General features: G+C 41.5%; 1 protein-coding gene across 1 annotated transcript; it reads right to left on the reverse strand.

The window, feature by feature from the left end:
* Positions 1–3,950: 3,950 nt before the first annotated feature.
* ecd (ecdysoneless homolog (Drosophila)) lies at positions 3,951–25,261 on the reverse strand. Its single transcript, XM_061968432.1, has 14 exons — positions 25,145–25,261; positions 24,579–24,795; positions 22,637–22,754; positions 22,464–22,551; positions 21,682–21,860; positions 17,680–17,872; positions 17,477–17,605; positions 17,281–17,406; positions 13,495–13,580; positions 13,277–13,377; positions 12,988–13,216; positions 12,851–12,918; positions 9,085–9,308; positions 3,951–4,392 (listed from the first exon to the last, which is right to left on the reverse strand). The coding sequence occupies exons 2-14, from the start codon at positions 24,772–24,774 to the stop codon at positions 4,189–4,191; spliced, it is 1,941 nt and encodes a 646-aa protein (XP_061824416.1). The 5' UTR covers positions 24,775–24,795; positions 25,145–25,261; the 3' UTR covers positions 3,951–4,188.
* Between the last annotated feature and the right edge of the window lie 4 nt (positions 25,262–25,265).

Genomic DNA, 25,265 nt, shown 5'->3' on the forward strand with positions numbered 1-25,265 from the left:
GAAACGCAGGCACTACGAAGGTCTGTCTGACGGACCAAAACAAACAAAGCGTGCATTAACAGATCGATAAAAATTAGTAGCGAGTAGCGAGCTGAATGTAGATAAAAGTAGCGGAGTAAAAGTAGCGTTTCTTCTCTATAAATATACTCAAGTAAAAGTAAAAGTATGTTGCATTAAAACTACTTTTAGAAGTACAATTTATCCCAAAAGTTACTCAAGTAGATGTAACGGAGTAAATGTAGCGCGTTACTACCCACCTCTGCACCCCAATAGGTTTTTCAACTTTTTTAAGTCCACGTTAATCAATTCATGGTAAATCCAAGACCTCAACTGATTGTAACGCAATTGATATGGAAACGATAAAAAAAAAAAAAAAAGGTTATTGAAGAGATTTCAGAACCTTTAACACAGTGTTTTTCAACCTTTTTGGAGCCGAGGCACATTTTTTGCCTTGAAAAAATGCGGAGGCACACCACCAGCAGAAATCATTAAAAAACAAAACTCAGTTGACAGTAAAAAGTCGTTGTTGCAATTGTTGGATATGACTTTAAAGAATAACCAAGCATGCATCACTATAGCTCTTGTCTCAAAGTAGGTGTACTGTCACCAGGCCCGGCCCTAATCAATCTGGCGCCCTAGGCAAGATTTTAGGTGGCGCCCCCCACATCGGCAGTGAAGTGTATATACTCACAAGAACCCGAATAGCTTTGTCTTTGACCTTTTTTTTTTTACTTACAACTATACCTAATATATAAAGGGGTGGAAAAGTGACTATTACCTGCAGGGCAAACATTAGCTAACCAGAAGGCAATAATGTAAACAAAAAACACCTGCTTAAAAGATCTAATACAAATGTCCCTGAGGAATGTAAGGTGGGAGTACTGTAATTACCTAACGTTACATTATTATTTTCCATAACAATTTAGCCCCCTCCACAATATTAACCCGACGTTAAAACAGAACTAGCTATTTATTGATTAGCAATTGCCGAATCATGTAACATTAGCTTAATGCTAAAAAGCCAGGTTACTATCACATTCTGTAACAGACAAATAATTTAATGTAGGCTAACGTTACCTACCTGTTACCTCTGTCTTTTCTCGTTTCTCCTCTTCTTTTCTCTTTTTTCTTCCCTGGGCACCTGACAGTTTTGGCCGTTTTGACATCTTGTGTTGATTTTTTGATGTGGTGACGTCCAAAAAGAGTCATGATACGGGAAGGGAGGGGGCGCACCGTGCGGGGGGAGGAAGGGGGGGCGCAATGTTGTAACAAATAATATTTCTATTAAATAGGCTTTACTTTGCATTTTAATTAACGTGAGATTATTTTTTTGTATTTAGAAATAATAGTAACAACTTATTATTATTTTTTTTTTTTTCCCTCCAACATTTGTGGCACTGGCGTGGCGCCCCCTGATGGACGGCGCCCTTAGCATTTGCCTATACGGCCTATGCCACGGGCCGGCCCTGACTGTCACCACCTGTCACATCACACCCTGACTTATTTCATACTTGCCAACCTTGAGACCTCCGATTTCGGGAGGTGGGGGGTGGGGGCGTGGTTAAGATATATATATAAGAAATACTTGACTTTCAGTGAATTCTAGCTATATATATATACCGGTATATATAAATAAATAAAAGAAATACTTGAATTTCAGTGTTCATTTATTTACACATTATCACACATAAATAACACTCATCTACTCATTGTTGAGTTAAGGGTTGAATTGTCCATCCTTGTTCTATTCTCTGTCACTATTTCAGAACACACACATTATACAAATATACATTATAAAATCAATAAGAAAACGGGAGCTCCAATTTGGGAGTCTGAATTAGGATCAGAAGTTCCTATACAAACATTGCGCACTCACGTCGCCTTTTTGTATTGATTACTGCAGCTGTGCACTGGATTCATTCACAAATACAAACTACAACTCACAAACACTTTAGAGTTAGGCTCCACCATCAGAATGTGTACTTAAACTTATAAAGATCACATGGATATTATTCAGTGAGTTGATTCACCAAAACTAACCTGTTATACAGGAGGAAAAAGCACACAGGACGTTTCAATTGTTCACAGACTGGTCGCGCTCATCAGAATGACAAGACACTTCCGGTCTGCAGGTGATAGCATTCAATTGGGAAGAAACGCCCTACTGCCCCCTACTGACCAATGTGAATACTGATAAATGTGTAATGACAGCTCCAAAAACGAATTCAAACCACAAAATAAAATAAATAAATCAACACAAAAATGTGACACATTATGGGTGGGTCACGTATGCATGTACAGTAGATGGCAGTATTGTCCTGTTTAAAAGTGTCACAACATTGCTGTTTATGGCAGACGAACTGCTTTACGGTAGACGGAAACTTGACTGCTGTTGTTGTGTGTTGTTACCGCGCTGGGAGGACGTTAATGAAACTGCCTAACAATAAACACACATAAGAAACCAAGAACTCGCCCTCCATCATTAGCTGTTTATATTGTGGGAAAGCGGACGTGTGAACAGGCTGTCAACACGTCACTCAGGTCCGCATGGAGCGGGAGGGGGCGTGGCCTCCAGTTCCGCCTGAATTTCGGGAGATTTTCGGGAGAAAATTTGTCCCGGGAGGTTTTCGGGAGAGGCGCTGAATTTCGGGAGTCTCCCGGAAAATCCGGGAGGGTTGGCAAGTATGTGTTGGGGGCAGCTATTTGTGGTTCTAGCGTTGTTGTTTTTTTTTTAATGCATTGTAGCACTCTGAGGTAGAGATGTCCGATAATGGCTTTTTTGCCGATATTCCGATATTGTCCAACTCTTGATTACCGATTCCGATATATACAGTGGTGGAATGAACACATTATTATGCCTAATTTTGTTGTGATGCCCCGCTGGATACATTAAACAATGTAACAAGGTTTTCCAAAATAAATCAACTTAAGTTATGGGAAAAAATGCCAACATGGCACTGCCATATTTATTTATTTTTTTAACATGCCTCAAAACAGCAGCTTGGAATTTGGGACATGCTCTCCCTGAGAGAGCGTGAGGAGGTTGAGGTGGGCGGGGTTGGGGGGGAACAGGGGGTGTATATTGTAGCGTCCCAGAAGCGTTAGTGCTGCAAGGGATTCTGGGTATTTGTTCTGTTGTGTTTATGTTGTGTTACGGTGCGGATGTTCTCCCGAAATGTGTTTGTCATTCTTGTTTGGATTTAGATTAGATTTATTGGTCCCCTTGGGGAAATTCATTGTCACTGCCGTACATTTAAACACTAGACATTACACATCACACAAAAAAAAAAATAACAAAAAGACATCATACATGACTAACACACATTTACAGGCTTGTCAGACAGGTCGGCCGGGCCTGCTGTTAAGGGCGGCTATAGCTGCAGGGATCAGGCTTTTCCTGAGGCGGGCCCTCCGGAATTTGATTGTTCTGTACCTGCGCCCTGATGGTAGTGGGATGATGTATTGGTGTAGTGGGTGAGTGATATCCTGAACTATTGTTTTTGCCAGTCGGGTGATGGACCTGTGGTTTGGTGTGGGTTCACAATGTGGCGCATATTTGTAACAGCGTTAAACTTGTTTGTACGGCCACCCTCAGTGTGACCTGTATGGCTGTTGACCAAGTATGCTTGCATTCACTTGTGTGTGTGTGAAAAGCCGTAGATATTATGTGACTGGGCCGGCACGCAAAGGCAGTGCCTTTAAGGTTTATTGGCGCTCTGTACTTCTACCTACGTCCGTGTACACAGCGGCCTTTTAAAAAGTCATACATTTCACTTTTTGATAACGATACCAATTTTTTCCGATATTACATTTTAAAGCATTTATCGTCCGATGGTATCGGCAGTCTGATATTATCGGCCATCCTACTTTGAGGTTGTTTGCTCAATATAAAGTGCTATTACAAATAAAATCTATTATTATTATTAATATGTGGTCATGAAACAATGCAGTTTTATTGCAAAACTATTTATTGTTACTGTCAAATGATTTCTAACACAGCATATTATTAAAAGTTACTGAGTGTACATGAATTACTACAGGAGTTTTGTTTTGAAAGTCACCCACGTGCTTGTCAACTTTGTTTCCCTTCATGAGTCTTTCACAATAAAACACCATTAGTGCTTGGCCGACAAAGGTGAAGTATTGCTTGATTTGGGGAAGTCCACTTATTCTCTTACCTGGAGTCCATTACGAGTGGTCAGAGTTAGGAGGCAGGTGTAGTCCCAGACTCTGCAGCAGGTTGGAGGCGGGCCCGGCCAGCCCGGCCTGGCAGCTGAGGGACTCCAGCAGGTTGGTGACCAGGTTGAGGTCCACGTCCAGAGGCTGGATCTCCTCCGTGTTCTTGGGCGGGGCCTGGGCGGAGGTTTCGTCCGACGTGGTCTTGTTGAGATTCTGCAGAGAGGAGCGAGAGAAAGAATGAAGACGTGGAAGGACACAAAGGCTCTGGTGTGGTGTTGTACGGTATACCGGTACTAGTATTACATCGCGGTACTAATTAATCAAGAATGGTACTATACTCTGTTTGAAAAGTACCAGTTCTCCATATATTTTATTTTAACGGGCATGACAGCATCATTATTGTCTTTATTTGAACAACAAATCTTAGTGTAGATGAAACATATGTTTATTATTGTCATTTAGTCCTTAAATAAAATAGACAACTTGTCTTTTAGTAGTAAGTAAACAAACAAAGACTCCTAATTAGTCTATGCAGTAACATATTGTGTCATTTATTCACCTATTATTTTGTACACATTATGAGGGACAAACTGTAAAAGGGAATACTTCGAAGACCTCCTCAATCCCACCAACACGTCTTCCTATGAGGAAGCAGTGCCTGGGGAATCTGCGGTGGGCTCTCCTATTTCTGGGGCTGAGGTTGCTGAGGTAGTTAAAAAGCTCCTCGGTGGCAAGGCCCCGGGGGTGGATGAGATCCGCCCGGAGTTCCTTAAGGCTCTGGATGCTGTGGGGCTGTCTTGGTTGACAAGACTCTGCAGCATCGCGTGGACATCGGGGGCGGTACCACTGGATTGGCAGACCGGGGTGGTGGTTCCTCTCTTTAAGAAGGGGAACCGGAGGGTGTGTTCTAACTATCGTGGGATCACACTCCTCAGCCTTCCCGGTAAGGTCTATTCAGGTGTACTGGAGAGGAGGCTACGCCGGATAGTCGAACCTCGGATTCAGGAGGAACAGTGTGGTTTTCGTCCTGGTCGTGGAACTGTGGACCAGCTCTATACTCTCGGCAGGGTCCTGGAGGGTGCATGGGAGTGTGCCCAACCAGTCTACATGTGTTTTGTGGACTTGGAGAAGGCATTCGACCGTGTCCCTCGGGAAGTCCTGTGGGGAGTGCTCAGAGAGTACGGGGTATCGGACTGTCTGATTGTGGCAGTCCGCTCCCTGTATGATCAGTGCCAGAGCTTGGTTCGCATTGCCGGTAGTAAGTCGGACACGTTTCCAGTGAGGGTTGGACTCCGCCAAGGCTGCCCTTTGTCACCCATTCTGTTCATAACTTTTATGGACAGAATTTCTAGGCGCAGTCAAGGCGTTGAGGGGATCTGGTTTGGTGGCTGCAGGATTAGGTCTCTGCTTTTTGCAGATGATGTGGTCCTGATGGCTTCATCTGGCCAGGATCTTCAGCTCTCACTGGATCGGTTCGCAGCTGAGTGTGAAGCGACTGGGATGAGAATCAGCACCTCCAAGTCCGAGTCCATGGTTCTCGCCCGGAAAAGGGTGGAGTGCCATCTCCGGGTTGGGGAGGAGATCTTGCCCCAAGTGGAGGAGTTCAAGTACCTCGGAGTCTTGTTCACGAGTGAGGGAAGAGTGGATGGTGAGATCGACAGGCGGATCGGTGCGGCGTCTTCAGTAATGCGGACGCTGTATCGATCCGTTGTGGTGAAGAAGGAGCTGAGCCGGAAGGCAAAGCTCTCAATTTACCGGTCGATCTACGTTCCCATCCTCACCTATGGTCATGAGCTTTGGGTTATGACCGAAAGGACAAGATCACGGGTACAAGCGGCCGAAATGAGTTTCCTCCGCCGGGTGGCGGGGCTCTCCCTTAGAGATAGGGTGAGAAGCTCTGCCATCCGGGGGGAGGTCAAAGTAAAGCCGCTGCTCCTCCACATGGAGAGGAGCCAGATGAGGTGGTTCGGGCATCTGGTCAGGATGCCACCCGAACGCCTCCCTAGGGAGGTGTTTAGGGCACGTCCGACCGGTAGGAGGCCGCGGGGAAGACCCAGGACCCGTTGGGAAGACTATGTCTCCCGGCTGGCCTGGGAACGCCTCGGGGTCCCACAGGAAGAGCTGGACGAAGTGGCTGGGGAGAGGGAAGTCTGGGCTTCCCTGCTTAGGCTGCTGCCCCCGCGACCCGACCTCGGATAAGCGAAAGAAGATGGATGGATGGATGGAAACTGTAAAAATGGATCATTAATCGACTTGTTCATTTACTGTTAATATCTGCTTATTTTCTGTTTGAACATGTTCTATCTACACTTCTGTTAAAATGTAATAATCACTTATTCTTCTCTTCTTTGATACTTGACATTAGTTTTGGATGATACCACACATTTAGGTATGGATCCGATACCAAGTAGTTACAGGATCATACATTGGTCATATTCAAAGTCCTCATGTGTCCAGGGACGTATTTCCTGAGTTTTAGAAGTGTTTTTAGCTACTATAAATGACTAATCCTCGCCTCCATGGCGACAAATAAAGTAAGTTTCTTACAAGTAGCATTATCACTGGAGGATGAGGAATAGCTAAACATGCTTCACTACACACCGTAGGAGGATACAATAGCTCACCGCCGTCACAATGTAAACAAATACCATGGGTGGATGTACACCTGACATCCACTGTAATGATACCAAGTACAAGAGCGTATCTAGTAGTCGATGCTACTATGATTACATCGTTATTTTTACTTAACATCCATCCGCATTCTGCAGTGTTTTAGCTACTTCTTTAAATCACTAATCCTGGCCTCCATGGCGACAAATAAAGTAAGTTTCTTACAAGTAGCATTATCACTGGAGGACGAAAATAATACCGGTAGGTAGATAAATGACACAATATGTTACTGGAGACTAATTAGGAGTCTTTGTTTACTTACTACTAAAAGACAAGTTGTCTATTTTATTTAAGGACTAAATGACAATAATAAACATATGTTTCATGTACTCTAAGATTTGTTGTTACAATAAAGACAATAATGACATTTTTTGTGGTCCCCTTTATTTAGAAAAGTATCAGTATTTTAGTATCTGTACTAAAATATAGGTATGGGGACAACCCTAATAGAAACTGTACCAAACAAAACAAAACCTAACTAATTAAAACTATTTTAACTTCATCTCTTCCAGGTACTGTCAGCATACGTTATGGTACCATGTGTCCAGGGACGTATTTACTGACTTTATAGACATGATATGATTTTTTAAAAAGATTTTATTACCATAAAAAATATTGATGTAACCATAGTAGTATCGACTAGATACGCTCTTGTACTTGGTATCATTACAGTGGATGTCAGGTGTAGATCCACCCATGGCGTTTGTTTACATTGTGACGGCGGTGAGCTATTGCATCCTCCTACGGTGTGTAGGATGCATGTTTAGCTATTCCTTGTCTTCCAGTGATAATGCTACTTGTAAGAAACGTACTTTATTTGTCGCCATGGAGACAAGGATTAGTGATTTAGAAGTAGCTAAAACACTGTGGATGGATGTTAGCTGCTAACTAGCTATATAACTTCACCTTTATCTTGACTTTTTACACCAAAATGCGTCCATTCTCCCTTTTGTGTCTACACACTGTGTCTGCTTGTAAGTACTCTGTGTGTGTGCGCTGCCCAACATGCTCTTCTGCTCCTAAAACCAGCAATGTCACCACGTGGGTCAACGCGCTGTCATGCCCGTTAAAAAAAAAGAGAACCGGTACTTTTTAGAGGCGGTATAGTACCGAATATGATTCATTAGTATACCTGTACTATACTAGTACCAGTGTACCGTACAACCCTATCACTGTGTAAATAACTCATTCCACAACAAGTACCGTATTTTCCGCACTATTAGCCGCACCTAAAAACCACAAATTTACTCAAAAGCTGACAGTGCGGCTTTTAACCCGGTGCGCTTTATATATGGATTAATATTAAGATTCATTTTCATAAAGTTTCGATCTCGCAACTTCGGTAAACAGCCGCCATCTTTTTTCCCGGTAGAACAGGAAGCGCTTCTTCTTCTACGCAAGCAACCGCCAAGGTAAGCACCCGCCCCCATAGAACAGGAAGCGCTTCTTCTTCTACTGTAAGCAACCACCCGCCCGCGTAGAAGAAGAAAAAGCGCGCGGATATTACCGTACGTTTCATTTCCTTTGTGTGTTTACATCTGTAAAGACCACAAAATGGCTCCTACTAAGCGTCAGGGATCCGGTTCATGAAAAGACGCAATCTCTCCATCCGCACACGGATTACTATTTCACAGCAACTGATATTCCTGTGAACCGCACCGTGGATACAACGGGAGCACGTACGGTGAATATTCGCACCACAGGGAATGAGAAGTCATCCTTCACTGTGGTTCTAGCTTGCCATGCTAATGGCCAGAAACTTCCACCCATGGTGATATTCAAAAGGAAGACCTTGCCAAAAGAGACCTTTCCAGCCGGCGTCATCATAAAAGCTAACTCGAAGGGATGGATGGATGAAGAAAAGATGAGCGAGTGGTTAAGGTAAGTTTACGCGAAGAGGCCGGGTGGCTTTTTTCACGCAGCTCCGTCCATGTTGATATACGACTCCATGCGCGCCCACATCACGCTGGTTTTAATATATTATTAAAGTTTGACTGACCTATCTGACTGTTTTTTTGACATTCCTTTAGCGCAGTTAGATGCGGCTTACAACACGGGGCGGCTTATAGGTGGACAAAGTTTTGAAATATGCCGTTCATTGAAGGCGCGGCTTATAACCCAGGGCGCCTTATGGTGCGGAAAATACGGATCTGCAGCTAAAAATTGGAAACATGTTTTTTCTGTTGTAAAATGGAGTGGGCGTGGCTTATAGTCTTCTGACAATATGAAGCCTACCGTCTGACTAAAGCTTTGTCCTATATGTGTGCTCATCAGTTCCTGGTCCATCTGGTCCATGTAGTCTCGGAGCGTGTCCAAAGCTTCCATCCCATTCATCTCTGCGGGACCTGGGGGCCCCACTTCTTTCTCCTCCTCTTCATCATCCTCCTCATCCTCCTCATCATCATCATCATCCTCATCATCAAGGTCATCTGAATCTAGCTCTTCTTGGTCTTTGCTTCCTGGAGCACAAATAAGACAGAGTCAGTAAGATAAAAATGGAAAATGGTATTTATTGTGTGAATGCTGTAAAACATTCACACACATGGTTGGCGGGTTTTCCCTTGACAAATTTACAGATTTCCCAGAATTCCAGGTTTTCCGGGACATTTTTCCCCATTCAGAGTGAATTGGCCATTTTTCAAACTTCCACCTTAGTCACATTTTTCAACCTATTCAAACCATTCCACCTTCAACATATTTCACTCATCCTGGACATTCAAACTATCATTTTTACAAGTTCTAAAAAAATTTCAGGAATTCCCGTTTTTTCAAACCCTTTTTTCTGTCGACTACTCCTTCCATATTTTTCAAGCGTTCCACCGTCAAATCATTCCTCTTAATCAGGACAAAAAAAAACAAAGTAGTTTTTTGAACTGGAAAAATTCCCAGTTTTTCCAAAATTCCAGGAATTCCGTAATACCATTTCTCAATTAAAAATGTTACGACTTCAACATTTCTCGACCGTTATGCAAAATTCCAACACCAATGTATTCAGAAAATTAAAGTTTTTTTTTTTTAGAATTTTCGAAAAAATTCCCTCTTTTCCCTATGTTCAGAAATTGTGTGTTTTACTTCAACAATTATAAAAAAAAATTCCCGGATTTCCTAGAATTCCCAGTTTTTAAGGACATTTTCTCCATTCAAAATGAATTGTCCATTTTTCAAATTTCCACAATTCCCACATTTTTCAACCGATTCAAACCATTCCACCTTCAACACATTCAACTTATCCTGGACATTCAAACTATCATTTTTCCAAGTTAAATTTTTTTTCCAGGGATTCCCGTTTTTTCAAACCATTTTTTTTCTGTCGACTACTCCTTCCACATTTTCAACCCACTTCAACCGTTCCACCGACAAATCATTCCTCTTAGTCAGGACAAAAAAAACCCAGTTGTTTTTAGAACTGGAAAAATTCCCGGTTTTCCCAAAATTCCAGGAATTCTGTAAAACTATTTTGTTTATATATCTATATTCGTTTTGAAAAATTCCAACACCAACTCATTCAGAAAATTTAAGTTGTTTTTAGAATTTTCGAAAAAAAATCCCTCTTTTCCCAGAATTCACGAATTTCCATGAATTTCCCATTGAAAAGAATGGGACAACTCCACAACTCCCACATTTTTTATCTGATTCAAACCGTTCTAACTTCAAAATATTCAGCCTGTTCAGAAATTGTGCGCTCCTTTCAACAATTCTAAAATAAATTCCCGGATTTCCTAGAATTCCTAGTTTTTAGGGACATTTTCCCCATTTAAAATAAATGATCCATTTTTCCAACTTCCACAATTCCCACATTTTTCAACCGATTCAAACCATTCCACCTTCAACACATTCAACTCATCCTGGACATTCAAACTATCATTTTTCCAAGTTAAATTTTTTTTCCAGGGATTCTCGTTTTTTCAAACCCTTTTTCTTCTGTCGACTACTCCTTCCACATTTTCAACCCACTTCAACCGTTCCACCGACAAAACATTCCTCTTAGTCAGGACAAAAAAAACCCAGTTGTTTTTGGAACTGGAAAAATTCCCGGTTTTCCCAAAATTCCAGGAATTCTGTAAAACTATTTCGTTTATATATCTATATTCGTTTTGAAAAATTCCAACACCAACTCATTCAGAAAATTTAAGTTGTTTTTAGAATTTTCGAAAAAAATTCCCTCTTTTCCCGGAATTCACAAATTTCCATGAATTTCCCATTGAAAAGAATGGGACAACTCCACAACTCCCACATTTTTTATCTGATTCAAACCGTTCTAACTTCAAAATATTCAGCCTGTTCAGAAATTGTGCGCTCCTTTCAACAATTCTAAAATAAATTCCCGGATTTCCTAGAATTCCTAGTTTTGAGGGACATTTTCCCCATTTAAAATAAATTATCCATTTTTCCAACTTCTACAATTCCCACATTTTTCAACCGATTCAAACCATTCCACCTTCAACACATTCAACTCATCCTGGACATTCAAACTACCATTTTTCCACATTTAACAAATTTCCAGGAATTCCTTTTTTTTTTTTTTTCAATCTTATTTCCAACCTTTTTTTGACACCTTTCACATTTTTCAACTCATTTCAACCGTTCCACTGTTTAAACATTCCTCTTAGTCAGGACAAAAAAAACAAGTTGGTTTAAGAACTTGAAAAATTCCTGGTTTTCCCCAAATTCCGTAATACCATTATTCAATTAAAAAACTGTTACTACTTCCAACATTTCTTGACCGATTTAAACAATTCCAACACCCACCAATTCAGCTCATTCATGCTTCTAATCATTTTCAAAAAAAATCACACTTTTCCCCAATTCCCAGGAAGTTCTCATTGAAATGAATGGGCCATTTTTCCAAGTTGCACAAATCCCACATTGTTCAACCTATTCAAACCATTCCAACATCAACACATTCCACTCATCCAACTACCGTATTTTCCGCACCATAAGGCGCCCTGGGTTATAAGCCGCGCCTTCAATGAACGGCATATTTCAAAACTTTGTCCACCTATAAGCCGCCCCGTGTTGTAAGCCGCATCTAACTGCGCTAAAGGAATGTCAAAAAAACAGTCAAATAGGTCAGTCAAACTTTAATAATATATTAAAAACCAGCGTGATGTGGGCGCGCATGGAGTCGTATATCAACATGGACGGAGCTGCGTGAAAAAAGCCACCCGGCCTCTTCGCGTAAACTTAAACTTACCTTAACCACTCGCTCATCTTTTCTTCATCCATCCCTTCGAGTTAGCTTTTATGATGACGCCGGCTGGAAAGGTCTCTTTTGGCAAGGTCTTCCTTTTGAATATCACCATGGGTGGAAGTTTCTGGCCATTAGCATGGCAAGCTAGAACCACAGTGAAGGATGACTTCTCATTCCCTGTGGTGCGAATATTCACCGTACGTGCTCCCGTTGTATCCACAGTGCGGTTCACAGGAATATCAGTTGCTGTGAAATAGTAATCCGTGTGCGGATGGAGAGATTGCGTCTTTTCATGAACCGGATCCCTGTCGTTTAGTAGGAGCCATTTTGTGGTCTTTACAGATGTAAACACACAAAGGAAATGAAACGTACGTAATATCCGCGCGCTTTTTCTCCTTCTACGCGGGCGGGTGGTTGCTTACAGTAGAAGAAGAAGCGCTTCCTGTTCTATGGGGGCGGGTGCTTACCTTGGCGGTTGCTTGCGTAGAAGAAGAAGCGCTTCCTGTTCTACCGGGAAAAAAGATGGCGGCTGTTTACCGTAGTTACGAGACCGAAACTTTATGAAAATGAATCTTAATATTTATCCATATATAAAGCGCACCGGGTTATAAGGCGCACTGTCAGCTTTTGAGAAAATTTGTGGTTTTTAGGTGCGCCTTATAGTGCGGAAAATACGGTAACACTTTACCAAGTTTCAAACCAAATTCCGTTTTTCCTGGAAATTCAAACTCTTCAACATTCAAACTATTCTTACATTCATACTACATTCTGTCAGCATTTCACTTCAACTTCAACCAACCACCTCCTTACCCAAGAGTTGGTCCAGTGCACTGGTCAGTGAGTCTGGGTCAAATCTGAATGGCTGGGACGAACTGGACCTGCCATGCAGAAACAGGAAGTGATGTGTTATCTGACTTATTTCTATCAGGTGGGGGACGGGGTCTCACCACGGCAGCTCTGCGCCCTCGTGTGACGACACGGCGTTGAGGAAGCTCTTCATCCTCTGGCTGACTGCGACCAGGCTGTAATCCGCCGCCTCCTCTTCCTTCTCCTCGCCGCCCTTCGTCTCCGCGACAGGCTGAGCCCGATCAGCGGCGCCGGCGTCCGCTCTGGCTCCGCCCCTTTCCTCCAGCATGCGCTCCAGGTCCTGGGCGGTGACATCCAGCCAGCTGTCGCCTGGAAAAGAGGCGTTTAGGTTGGCAATGATGATTATTAGGAGTCTGCTGTTGCACTCACTGTCCTCCTGGGGGAGCTGTGACTCCTGTCTCCTCAGCTCATCCATGTTGATGGGACAGGTGCGCAGCAGCTGCAGGAGCTCCTCTCCTGGAGACATGTCACTGCACACACACACACACACACGTTAGTAAGAGATGTTTCCTAACAGCATTAAACGATCACGTTTAAAGTGCATGTTTTGGTCTATGCATGAAAGCTCGACATTCACACGGTCTCACCTGGACTTTGAGGCGACCGACTGCCTGAAGAAGTTTTCTGCTGACTTCATCAGATCTTTGTAGCGGGCCGACCCCTCCATCTCCCCCTGCGTTTGAACACCAAAGCTTGATGTATAAATACCATACATGCTCCCGTTAAAATAGTCCTTTTTAAATAGTGGGGCGGGCCTCCCGTAATTATTTATTTACGTTTTTCTCAGTATCAAATGGTTCAAGTCGGTCAAAATGTTTGTATTTTAATAAAGGATTTCACTTTTTTTTCATGTCAGGCACTTATAAATAAATGATAAATGGGTTATACTTGTATAGCGCCTTTCTACCTTCAAGGTACTGTCGGAGGCAGATATTTACATATATCCGAATTTAAGTTGTACTTCTTTTATTTCATAGTCATATTTGAAAACAGCTCGTGTTTTCCATTTCTTCTCTTGCTGCTCTGTCAGCAAGTATACTGTGTGTGTTAACCTTGAGTTCTTTGGAATGTGTTTTGACTAGCATTTGTTTTGTCTACAGAGATGGGACGAGAGAGAGGGTGGTGGGATCGGGAAGACAGACCATTTTGGGAGGCGCAATAGAATGTTCTAGGGTTAGACTGGTCTCAATCAATGTATATTGGCAAAGCTTTGAGAATATACGACAAAATACCTATTCTGTCTCTGGTGGTTTTTCAACTCAGCTTTAAGTGTCGGAAAGAACTTGGGAACGAATTGTGACTTGAATTCCCTGGGAGGAACAACTGGTCCAAAACGCAACAGTACCGTATTTTCCGCACTATAAGGCGCACCTAAAAACCACAAATTTTCTCAAAAGCTGACAGTGCGCCTTATAACCCGGTGCGCTTTATATATGGATTAATATTAAGATTCATTTTCATAAAGTTTCGGTCTCGCAACTACGGTAAACAGCCGCCATCTTTTTTCCCCGTAGAAGAGGAAGTGCTTCTTCTTCTACGCAAGCAACCGCCAAGGTAAGCACCCGCCCCCATAGAACAGGAAGCGCTTCTTCTTCTACTGTAAGCAACCACCCGCCCGCGTAGAAGAAGAAAAAGCGCGCGAATATTACGTTTCATTTCCTTTGTGTGTTTACATCTGTAAAGACCACAAAATGGCTCCTACTAAGCGACAGGGATCCGGTTCATGAAAAGACGCAATCTCTCCATCCGCACACGGATTACTATTTCACAGCAACTGCCTAAAGACTTTCAAGAAAAGCTGGCTACTTTCCGTGCATATTGTAAAAACAAGATAGCTGAAAAAAAGATCCGGCCAGAGAACATTATCAACATGGACGAGGTTCCACTGACTTTTGATATTCCTGTGAACCGCACTGTGGATACAACGGGAGCACGTACGGTGAATATTCGCACCACAGGGAATGAGAAGTCATCCTTCACTGTGGTTCTAGCTTGCCATGCTAATGGCCAGAAACTTCCACCCATGGTGATATTCAAAAGGAAGACCTTGCCAAAAGAGACCTTTCCAGCCGGCGTCATCATAAAAGCTAACTCGAAGGGATGGATGAAGAAAAAAAGAGCGAGTGGTTAAGGTAAGTTTACGCGAAGAGGCAGGGTGGCTTTTTTCACGCAGCTCCGTCCATGTTGATATACGACTCCATGCGCGCCCACATCACGCTGGTTTTTAATATATTATTAAAGTTTGACTGACCTATCTGACTGTTTTTTTGACATTCCTTTAGCGCAGTTAGATGCGGCTTATAACACGGGGCGTCTTATAGGTGGACAAAGTTTTGAAATATGCCGTTCATTGAAGGCGCGGCTTATAACCCAGGGCGCCTTATGGTGCGGAAAATACGGTACTCAAAGCGCTTTGACGGTATTTCCACATTCACCCATTCACACACTGATGGCGGGAGCTGCCATGAAAGGCGCAAGGCGCTAACCAGCAGCCATCAGGAGCAAGGGGTGAAGTGTCTTGCCCAAGGACACAACGCTTAAAACATTTTTTGTTACAGACTAAAAAAACAATATTAATTAAAGGAGCCATATGTATTAATTTCATGTCAAGTCATCATTAAATGTCCCTGATATGTCAAAAGGCATTAATAAATCATGTTCTTCGCCAATACCTCTATAACTGATAACAGTAATTCAGCTGGGATATGCTCATTTCAAAATTAGATTTACAGCCCCGAAATATTGTTACTGTTTTCATTTCGATGCCCCGCCCTTCTTCATCTGGCTACTGCCACCGGTAAAGTTACTAAACATGTCAGATTTTAGTCAGTCGAAAAGGCCTCGTTACGATTCTCGTCGTAACATTGCTGGTTTTACGAGCAGAGGGGCATGTTGGGCAGCGCACACACACACACACACAGAGTACTTACAAGCAGACACAGTGTGTAGACAGAAAAGGGAGAATGGACGCATTTTGGTGTAAAAAGTAAAGATAAAGACGAAGTTATAACACTGAAACACCCTCAGGAAGAGCGAGCTAGCAGCTAAAATCCATCCACAGTGTTTTAGCTACTTCTAAATCACTAATCCTGGCCTCCATGGCGACAAATAAAGTAAGTTTCTTACAAGTAGCATTATCACTGGAGGAAAGGGAATAGCTAAACATGCTTCACTACACACCGTAGGAGGATACAATAGCTCACCACCGTCACAATGTAAACAAATGCCACCTGACATCCACTGTAATGATACCAAGTACAAGAGTGTATCTAGTCGATACCACTATAATTACATCAATATTTTTTAGCATCACAAAATCTTTTTTCGTTTTAAAAAAAAAAAAGATTTTCAAAGTAAAAAAAATGTTATGGGTAAAAAAAAATTTCAAGGTAAAATTTTTTTTTCAAGGTAAAAAATGATTTTCAAGGTTAAAAATGTCTTTCAAGATAAAAAAAAAAAGTATATTATGTTTATAAAGTCAGTAAATATGTCCCTGGACACATGAGGACTTTGAATATGACCAATGTATTATACTGTAACTACTTGGTATCGGATCCATACCTAAATGTGTGGTATCATCCAAAACTAATGTCAAGAATCAAAGAAGAGAAGAATAAGTGATTATTACATTTTAACAGAAGTGTAGATAGAACATGTTAAAAGAGAAAATAAGCAGATATTAACAGTAAATGAACAAGTAGATTAATAATCAATTTTTACAGTTTGTCCCTCATAATGTGTAGAAAATAATAGGTGTATAAATGACACAATATGTTACTGCAGACTAATTAGGAGTCTTTGTTTGTTTACTTACTACTAAAAGACAAGTTGTCTAGTATGTTCACTATTTTATTTAAGGACTAAATTACAATAATAAACATATGTTTCATGTACACTAAGATTATTTATTAATATTGTTTAATAGTATTTAAGGACTAAATTACAATAATAAACATATGTTTCATGTACCCTAAGATTATTTATTAATATTGTTTAATAGTATTTAAGGACTAAATTACAATAATAAACATATGTTTCATGTACCCTAAGATTTTTTTGTTCAAATAAAGCCAAAAATGAAATTTTTTTGTGGTCCCCTTTATATAGAAAAGTATCGAAATACATTTTGATACCAAAATATTGGTATCGAGACAACCCTAGGTCCTTGTTATGTTTGTTTGATAAATATATATCCACATTATAGTGTATTCAATGTGTGACTAAACTCGGGACCAATTACTCATGTTTACATTGTAAATGTGCATTAGGAACTGTGCTTCACTATACAAACATTTCCATTTAAGAACCACGCACAGGAACCAATTAAGTTCGTAAATCGAGGCTCCACTGTATGTGCACCAAGTGTGACTTACCCGGAAGTAACCGTTCCTCTTCAGACTCTGCATGAATCCTTTCCACTGAGGGTTACAACTGACGGAGTCGGTACCTTCAGGGGACGGGAGCTGGCACTTTGAGCACAGGATCTCGAAGCCGTGAGCCTGGGGGAAGGGACACACACATGTTCAGGTTGATAAATCTGAAACCGGAGCTGCAAACCTACAACCTCACCAACTTCATGCCAAGCTCGTGTGCTTTGTACTGAGGGTTAGAGCGCGCGGGCAAGGTGAAGCCGCTCCTCCGGTCTGGGATGAAGTGCTGCTGCTGTAGCTGAGCGTAGAGGCAGCGAGTCAACGTCACCTGAGAGACAATCACAACATTCACCACAGGAAGGCACCACCTCAAATCAAACATTTGCACATGTTTATGTTTACCGAGGTTAAGACTCGGGCGTCGGGTGGGAAGTTCCTGAAGTTCCGACACGCCTGGAGGTCCACGGGGTCCCGCAGGTAGAAGGCAGACACGGCGGGCGCCACCAGGTCGGGTCGCTGAGCTAAGATGGCGGCCGCGCCTGCGGGGATGAAGCAGTGGGCACGGTGCAGACTGGCTTCAACCTTCTCTGGATATCTACAATCAAAACAAGATGCTTAAATACAACATCTAGAACACATGTCCAATGTTGGCGGGTTTTTTTTGGTGTCTTTTGCGCATCAGAAAGGACGCGCATTTCCGGAAGTGCGCGCGTCCCTGGGACGCAGATTTTTTTCTTTTTTTTTTTACTGACTGTCAGTAGTGATGGGTCCGGCAATACCGATGCATCGGCGCATGCGTCGAGCTCATAGAGCAAAACCCTGTGTCGGTGCGCGTACCGCTTTTAGAAAGTCACGTGACCGATCATGAGCTGTTTGGGTCACGTGACCGATACGCGAACTGTGTCGCACTGACGCCTGCGCGCCAAACTGTGTTTTTATAAGGAAGCGCATCTGTCAACGAGATGCTGCTGCCAACAGAATCGTCGCACTTCTGTCGTTGGTCATTTCTAATTTATCGTCGTTGGAGATCATGGAGTCCATGATCTCCGAGTCCACGGTTCTCTCCCGGAAAAGGGTGGAGTGCCATCTCCGGGTTGGGGAGGAGATCTTGCCCCAAGTGGAGGAGTTCAAGTACCTCGGAGTCTTGTTCACGAGTGGGGGAAGAGTGGATCGTGAGATCGACAGGCGGATCGGTGCGGCGTCTTCAGTAATGCGGACGCTGTATCGATCCGTTGTGGTGAAGAAGGAGCTGAGCCGGAAGGCAAAGCTCTCGATTTACCGGTCGATCTACGTTCCCATCCTCACCTATGGTCATGAGCTTTGGGTCATGACCGAAAGGACAGGATCACGGGTACAAGCGGCCGAAATGAGTTTCCTCCGCCGGGTGGCGGGGCTCTCCCTTAGAGATAGGGTGAGAAGCTCTGTCATCCGGGGGGAGCTCAACGTAAAGCCGCTGCTCCTCCACATGGAGAGGAGCCAGATGAGGTGGTTCGGGCATCTGGTCAGGATGCCACCCGAACGCCTCCCTAGGAAGGTGTTTCGGGCGCGTCCGACCGGTAGGAGGCCACGGGGAAGACCCAGGACACGTTGGGAAGACTATCTCTCCCGGCTGGCCTGGGAACGCCTCGGGATCCCCCGGGAGGAGCTGGACGAAGTGGCTGGGGAGAGGAAAGTCTGGGCTTCCCTGCTTAAGCTGCTGCCCCCGCGACCCGACCTCGGATAAGCGGAAGAAGATGGATGGATGGATGGATGGATGGATGGAGATCATGGAACAGCCTCAGGCAAAAAAAAAGATTTCCGCCGTGTGGGAATATTTTGATCATATATTGGAAAAAAATGTATTTGCGTTAATTTCCTTGTCGTTTCATCCTCTTCTCTCAAAGTTTCCACTTGATCTATTAGAATTCAAAATCTCTTCAAAATGATTCTTAGTTTACTATTCATATTTTCTGCAGGTTAAATGTCTCATTCGTACGACAGAATTGTCGTACATTAACAAATCCACCTCCTCAATGCTGTCAGCCGGAGAAATAATAACTAAGAAGAGAAATCGTCTAAAATTTAATACGTTGGAAAAACAGTTTTTTTTAAAAATAAAAATGTGTGAAAAAAACAAAAAAAAACATTCCCAGTCCACAAGCATCCTCATTCACAACACGTTCTCTTAGATTTCCATGTTATGATACATGTTCACATTATTTATTGACTGTATCTAAAAAAGATACAAATATATTTTTATTTAAATGAAAATATGAAATAATTAGGGATGTCCGATAATGGCTTATTGCCAATATTCCGATATTGCCCAACTCTTTAATTACCGATACCGATATCAACCGATACCGATATCAACCAATATATACAGTCGTGGAATTAACACATTATTATGCCTAATTTGGACAACCAGGTATGGTGAAGATGAGGTACTTTTTAAAATGTTTTATAAAATAAGTTAAATAAATTAAAAACATTTTCTTGAATAAAAAAATAGTTAAACAATATAAAAACAGTTACATAGAAACTAGTAATGAATGAAAATGAGTAAAATGAAGTGTTGAAGGTTAGTACTATTAGTGGACCACAATCATGTGTGCTTACGGACTGTATCCCTTGCAGACTGTATTGATATATATTGATATATAATGTAGGAACCACAATATTAATAACAGAAAGAAACAACCCTTTTGTGTGAATGAGTGTAAATGGGGGAGGGAGGTTTTTTGGGTTGGTGCACTAATTGTAAGTGTATCTTGTGTTTTTTATGTTGATTTAAAAAATAAAAAAAAAACGATACCGATAATAAAAAAAACGATACCGATAATTTCCGATATTACATTTTAATGCATGTATTTCTAGAAATAATCCTAAATGAAATACAATGACTTAGTTTATATTATTGTATATACTAGGGCATCAAATCAGTGTCAGTTGAGTCGGTCCATAGGTTGCCTGTAGGGATTTTTAATGTCCAGCAGATGTCAGTATTTAGTGACACAGTATCGACACAGTATCAATACAGTTTTGCAATGTGTCGAAACGCTTCATGACGCCTCATCAACCCATCACTAACTGTCAGGTTCCCACACTCTTCACTTTTCTTATAATAAAGTTGACTTTGGAATATTTAGGAGTGAGGAAATTTCACGACTGGATTTGTTGCACAGGTGGCATCCTATGACAGTTCCACGCTGGAAATCACTGAGAGCGGTCCATTCTTTCACAAATGTTTGTAGAAACAGTCTCCATGCCTAAGTGCTTGATTTGATACACCGGGCCAAGTGATTAGTACACCTGATTCTCATCATTTGGATGGGTGGCCAAATACTTTTGGCAATATAGTGTATATGTTGGTGTTGTGCCAAAATGTGATTGCCTATTTCCTTGGCGGGAGCGCGCTAAACCTGCATTGCTTGGCTTGCTTGGCTTGGTGCGTCCACAGCGGATTACTAGGTGTGAGACAAACACTTTATCTTGCTGGTTATTGTAACAATACATGTTTGACATTATTTAAGACTTTATAGTGTCCGGAAAATGACCGTTTGCATTTTCTGTGGTATTAATGAGATTTAAAGGAGTGTTGTTAGTCCCATGTTGATGTGATAAAACCTCTTCCTTGTTTGGAAGATACATACGATTGTAACTGGTATTTCTTCCTGCACATAATAAATATGTATAAAGTGTTTGGATGTATTCATTTAATTAAAATGTTCATTAAATGTAATATTGCCTGACAAAAAGTGATTCAACGTAATATTTTGCATATTTACACACACATTTTACTAGAATACCCTTATGAGCATTACATATACCAAAATCAAGTACCTACTGTACTGTTTACTTGTTGAAATACCCTTTACAAAGCTCAAATCTACCCAAATGACCACTTTGCTGCTGCCAAAAATTGATTTCTTGTAATATTTTGATACTGACACATCTAATCTCTGCATATTTTACTAGAAGGAAAAAAGAAAGTGAATAAATATACATATGCATAAAAATGAGTTTTCTTTTGTATTATTTTTTTTTAAATTAATTAAGTAACGTTTATGAGAACCTTTTTCCAAAACAATATAAAATGTGAGACATAACAGGATAATGCATATGTTTATCATTTGTTTTCAAAACCGTTACAAACAAATGGGACCCCATTTTGAAAATTCCTAGTGCCAACACTTAATGTCGGCTAAACTGCTAAAGAGATGATCGTCCTCTGATGCATTCTTTTACTAAACCATCTTATATCAAGCCATGTCTCATTGTCTCTCTCCTCTCTTAATCAATCTACCTTAGTAGCAACTATTCTTAAGCAACCCAGTAAAACTATTAAGAATGACCCCTGTACATGTAAATAAACTGGTAGTATGTAAATATTCAGTTATTTGGACCCAATATGTGTCCTCTCACCCATCTAGACGCTTTTCCAGGGCCGAACTAATCGTGTTGTTAGCCCGGCAGGCTTCCGGCTGCTTGAGTAGCAGCGCCAGAGCTTGTGGAACAGTGGGGACCACGTCTTTTGGGATGCCGATCGGACTGGAACGCGAGGGATAGGGCAGGATATACAATGCACCCCGGTAGAGGAACACCTAAGAATGAGTGGGAAAATAGAAATATATTTAAACCAAAAAACATCTAAGACATACAGTACAGGCCAAAAGTTTGGACACACCTTCTCAGTCAATGTGTTTTCTTTATTTTCATGACTATTTACATTGTAGATTGTCACATCAAAACTATGAATGAACACATGTGGAGTTATGTACTTAACAAACAAAAGTGAAATAACTGAAAGCATGTTTTATATTCTAGTTTCTTCAAAATAGCCACCATTTGGTCTGATTAAGTTTTTGCACACTCTTTGCATTCTCTGGATGAGCTTCAAGGAGGTAGTCCCCTGAAATGGCTTTCACGTCACTGGTGTGCTTGAAACTCATCGAGAGAATGCCAAGAGTGTGCAAAGCATTAATCAGAGCAAAGGGTCAGTTATTTTACCTTTTTGTTGTTAATTACATAACTCCACATGTGTTCATTCATAGTTTTGAGGTGACAATCTACAATGTAAATAGTCATGAAAATAAAGAAAACGCATTGAATGAGGAGAAGGTGTGTCCAAACGTTTGGCCTGCGCTGTACAGTATGTGCAACATATATGAATAAGGATTTATGCACCACGGTAGATGTGCACTGACCCTGTTCTGGCTTGTATCTGGATTTATCCACTTGGGGAGATAGTCAGCTACTTCAATAAGAAGAAATTCCCCGTCATTGTCCTCGACACTGCAACAGTTAAAAGAAGAGAGAACTTCGAATCCATCAAGCAATCAAAACAAGATAATTTCCCACTCCCCCCCCCCCCCCTCACCTTGCAGCCAGCGCTGGAAACGCCTTTGTAATTTGCTTCAAGAGATAAACAATAAACCATTCATCCTCCACATTGTCCCCAAACTGGGTGCTGCCACCGATGTGAGCCGGGACACCTCCTGGACATAAAGAGAAATATTCAGATCACTGGGGTGTGTAATATTTTACAGGATAGCCATGTTGTTAGGACACACCAGAGGTGGGACCAAGTCATTGTTTTGCAAGTCACAAGTAAGTCTCAAGTCTTTGCCCTCAAGTCCGAGTCAAGTCCCGAGTCAAGACAGGCAAGCCCCGAGTCAAGTCCAAAGTCAAGACTGGAAAGTCTCAAGTCAAGTCCTAAGTCCTGCATTTTGAGTTTCGAGTCCTTTCAAGTCCTTTTAACCACAGACTAATATATTAACACAGATTGTGTATGCTTTTCAAACGCTGTATTTATTTATTAAAACAAGTGCATTTTAAATTGCAGGAAAGAAAATTGTGCTGACATTGCACTTTATAATAGCACTATTAACCAGTCATTTGAAACATTAACTCATTCCTTTACAGAACAAACACATTGAAAAATAAAGTGCAAATGTACTTATTTGTACAAAAGTGTTAACATTGAAAAAACATGACATATACGTGAACATAACAAAAAAGTTGTACTTTTTATATGTCAGGGCCCTATGCTGCATTGCATCTGCAAAAGACCAAATTAGCCAAGAGTCTGTCAGTCATTTGTGCACGATGGGGGCGTAGTATGATGCCACCATGGCTGGAAACTCGCTCCACTGGAGCACTGGAGGCAGGCACTGCCAAGACTCTCATGGCCACTCGGAACAGTGAAGGAAGAGTCTTCATGTTCAATGCCCAGAACAAAAGGGGGGAGAGAGTTGTTTTGGGTTGGTGCACTACTTGTAAGTGTATCTTGTGTTTTTTATGTTGATTTAATTAAAAAAAGAGGAAAAAAAAAAAATTATTTCTTGTGCGGCCCGATACCAATCGATCCACGGACCGGTGGTTGGGGACCACTGAGGTAAACAACCAACAGTATGTCAGAAAGCTAGCTAAAACGGTACACATATTCATAATATAGTATACATTTTAACTGACCTTTATTTGACTATTTTTGTCTTTTTTTAGGTGGCTAAAATACGCGGTGCTGCTGACCGCCGTCTAACGTTACGTGTGATATATTGACTAACGTAACCCTGCTTAAAAAAATCACTGAACAAAAAGTATGAATAAGGTAGTGAACTGCAACAGATTCCCGTGTTTGCAATAACGTTATAACGTTAGCAGTGAGTTTACAGCCTCACTGATTTAACTACACAGCAAATAAAAGTCACGTTACTTAGCCAATAAACGTTATCTTACATTCAAAACGTACCCTTCTTTGTGCAACTTCAAATGCCGGACGAAGTTGGAAGTTGTTGCCTCTCCATCAGTCATTTTGGAACCGCATGTGTTGCATACTGCAAACCGTTTTGTGTTGACCACCTCGTAATTTTTATACCCACACGAAATTATTTCAGGTATCATTTTTTGTTCACTGGCGTGTGGTTTGGACATGTCTTCTTCGTTGGTTGTCCTGCAATTTGATTGGATGAATGCTGTGTGATGAAAACAAAGTAGATGTAATTTGATTGGCTGTTGTACTGAGAGCACACCAGCTGACACACGCAACGCTGATAGACAAGTACACAATGAAAAATACGGAGTGCTCCCGAATAACTTTTTCATCTTTGGGTTTTGGGGAAAGTAGCAAGTCATGTCAAGTCATGTCAATTCAAAAGGCTCAAGTCCAAGTGAAGTCACAAGTCATTGATGTTAAAGTCTAAGTCGAGTTGCAAGTCTTTTTACATTTTGTCAAGTCGAGTCTAAAGTCATCAAATTCATGACTCGAGTCTGACTCGAGTCCAAGTCATGTGACTCGAGTCCACACCTCTGGGACACACTACCTTCCTCTGGCTGATACTTGAGGTTGAACGGCTGATTCTGCCAGATGTATTGCATTGAGAGAGGAGCCACTTTTGCAAGAATCTCCTCCACGAGAGGGAAGGGATGCTCGTCTACAGTAGAACCAGCAGGACGGGTCCTAAATAGCTTGTAGTGGACGGCGTCTTCTTGTACCATTCTCCTCTGCAGCTCGTCCATTGTTACAATGGAATTCAGTCCCTGCAAAATGCAATAATTACTGTTCATACTTAAGTGCGGTATCAACATTTAGAATATATCTTTATTGTCATTGTACAACGAAATTGCAAGCAAATGTATTTAGTGCAAATTCATAAAGACACATATAAAACATAACTAAGATACATACCATGAATTGACTTAAACAAGTTGAAAAACTTAATCGACCATTTAGTGGTAAATTGTACGGAATATGTGCTGTACTGTGCAATCTACTAATAAAAGTTTCAATCAATCAATCAATCAATAGATATATTTTTTTTAAATACATTCATTAAAACAATTATCATACACCGACGAAGTCTCGTTATATTATGGAAAAGAACCTTACCTCTGTACGTTTGTAAGCATATATTTCATTAAAGATGAAGATATTTGAATAAATGTGGAAAGTGATGTTAAATATGTTTACGTCGCCGTCACGTTTCTCGATGTTTTTGGTCCAACACCTA

Source organism: Nerophis lumbriciformis, linkage group LG02 (assembly GCF_033978685.3).
Source record: "Nerophis lumbriciformis linkage group LG02, RoL_Nlum_v2.1, whole genome shotgun sequence".
NCBI lineage: Eukaryota > Metazoa > Chordata > Actinopteri > Syngnathiformes > Syngnathidae > Nerophis > Nerophis lumbriciformis.

What these genes read in the sequence shown, in the direction of transcription:
- ecd (XM_061968432.1), bottom strand. Translation starts at nt 24,774, where the DNA reads ATGGACGAGCTGCAGAGGAGAATGGTACAAGAAGACGCCGTCCACTAC. An exon ending in CAAGTATCAGCCAGAGGAAG is followed by an intron (nt 22,755 to 24,578) that starts GTAGTGTGTCCC and finishes CTTTATGTCCAG; the next exon opens with GAGGTGTCCCGGCTCACATC. An exon ending in ACGCCCGAGTCTTAACCTCG is followed by an intron (nt 17,606 to 17,679) that starts GTAAACATAAAC and finishes ATTGTCTCTCAG; the next exon opens with GTGACGTTGACTCGCTGCCT.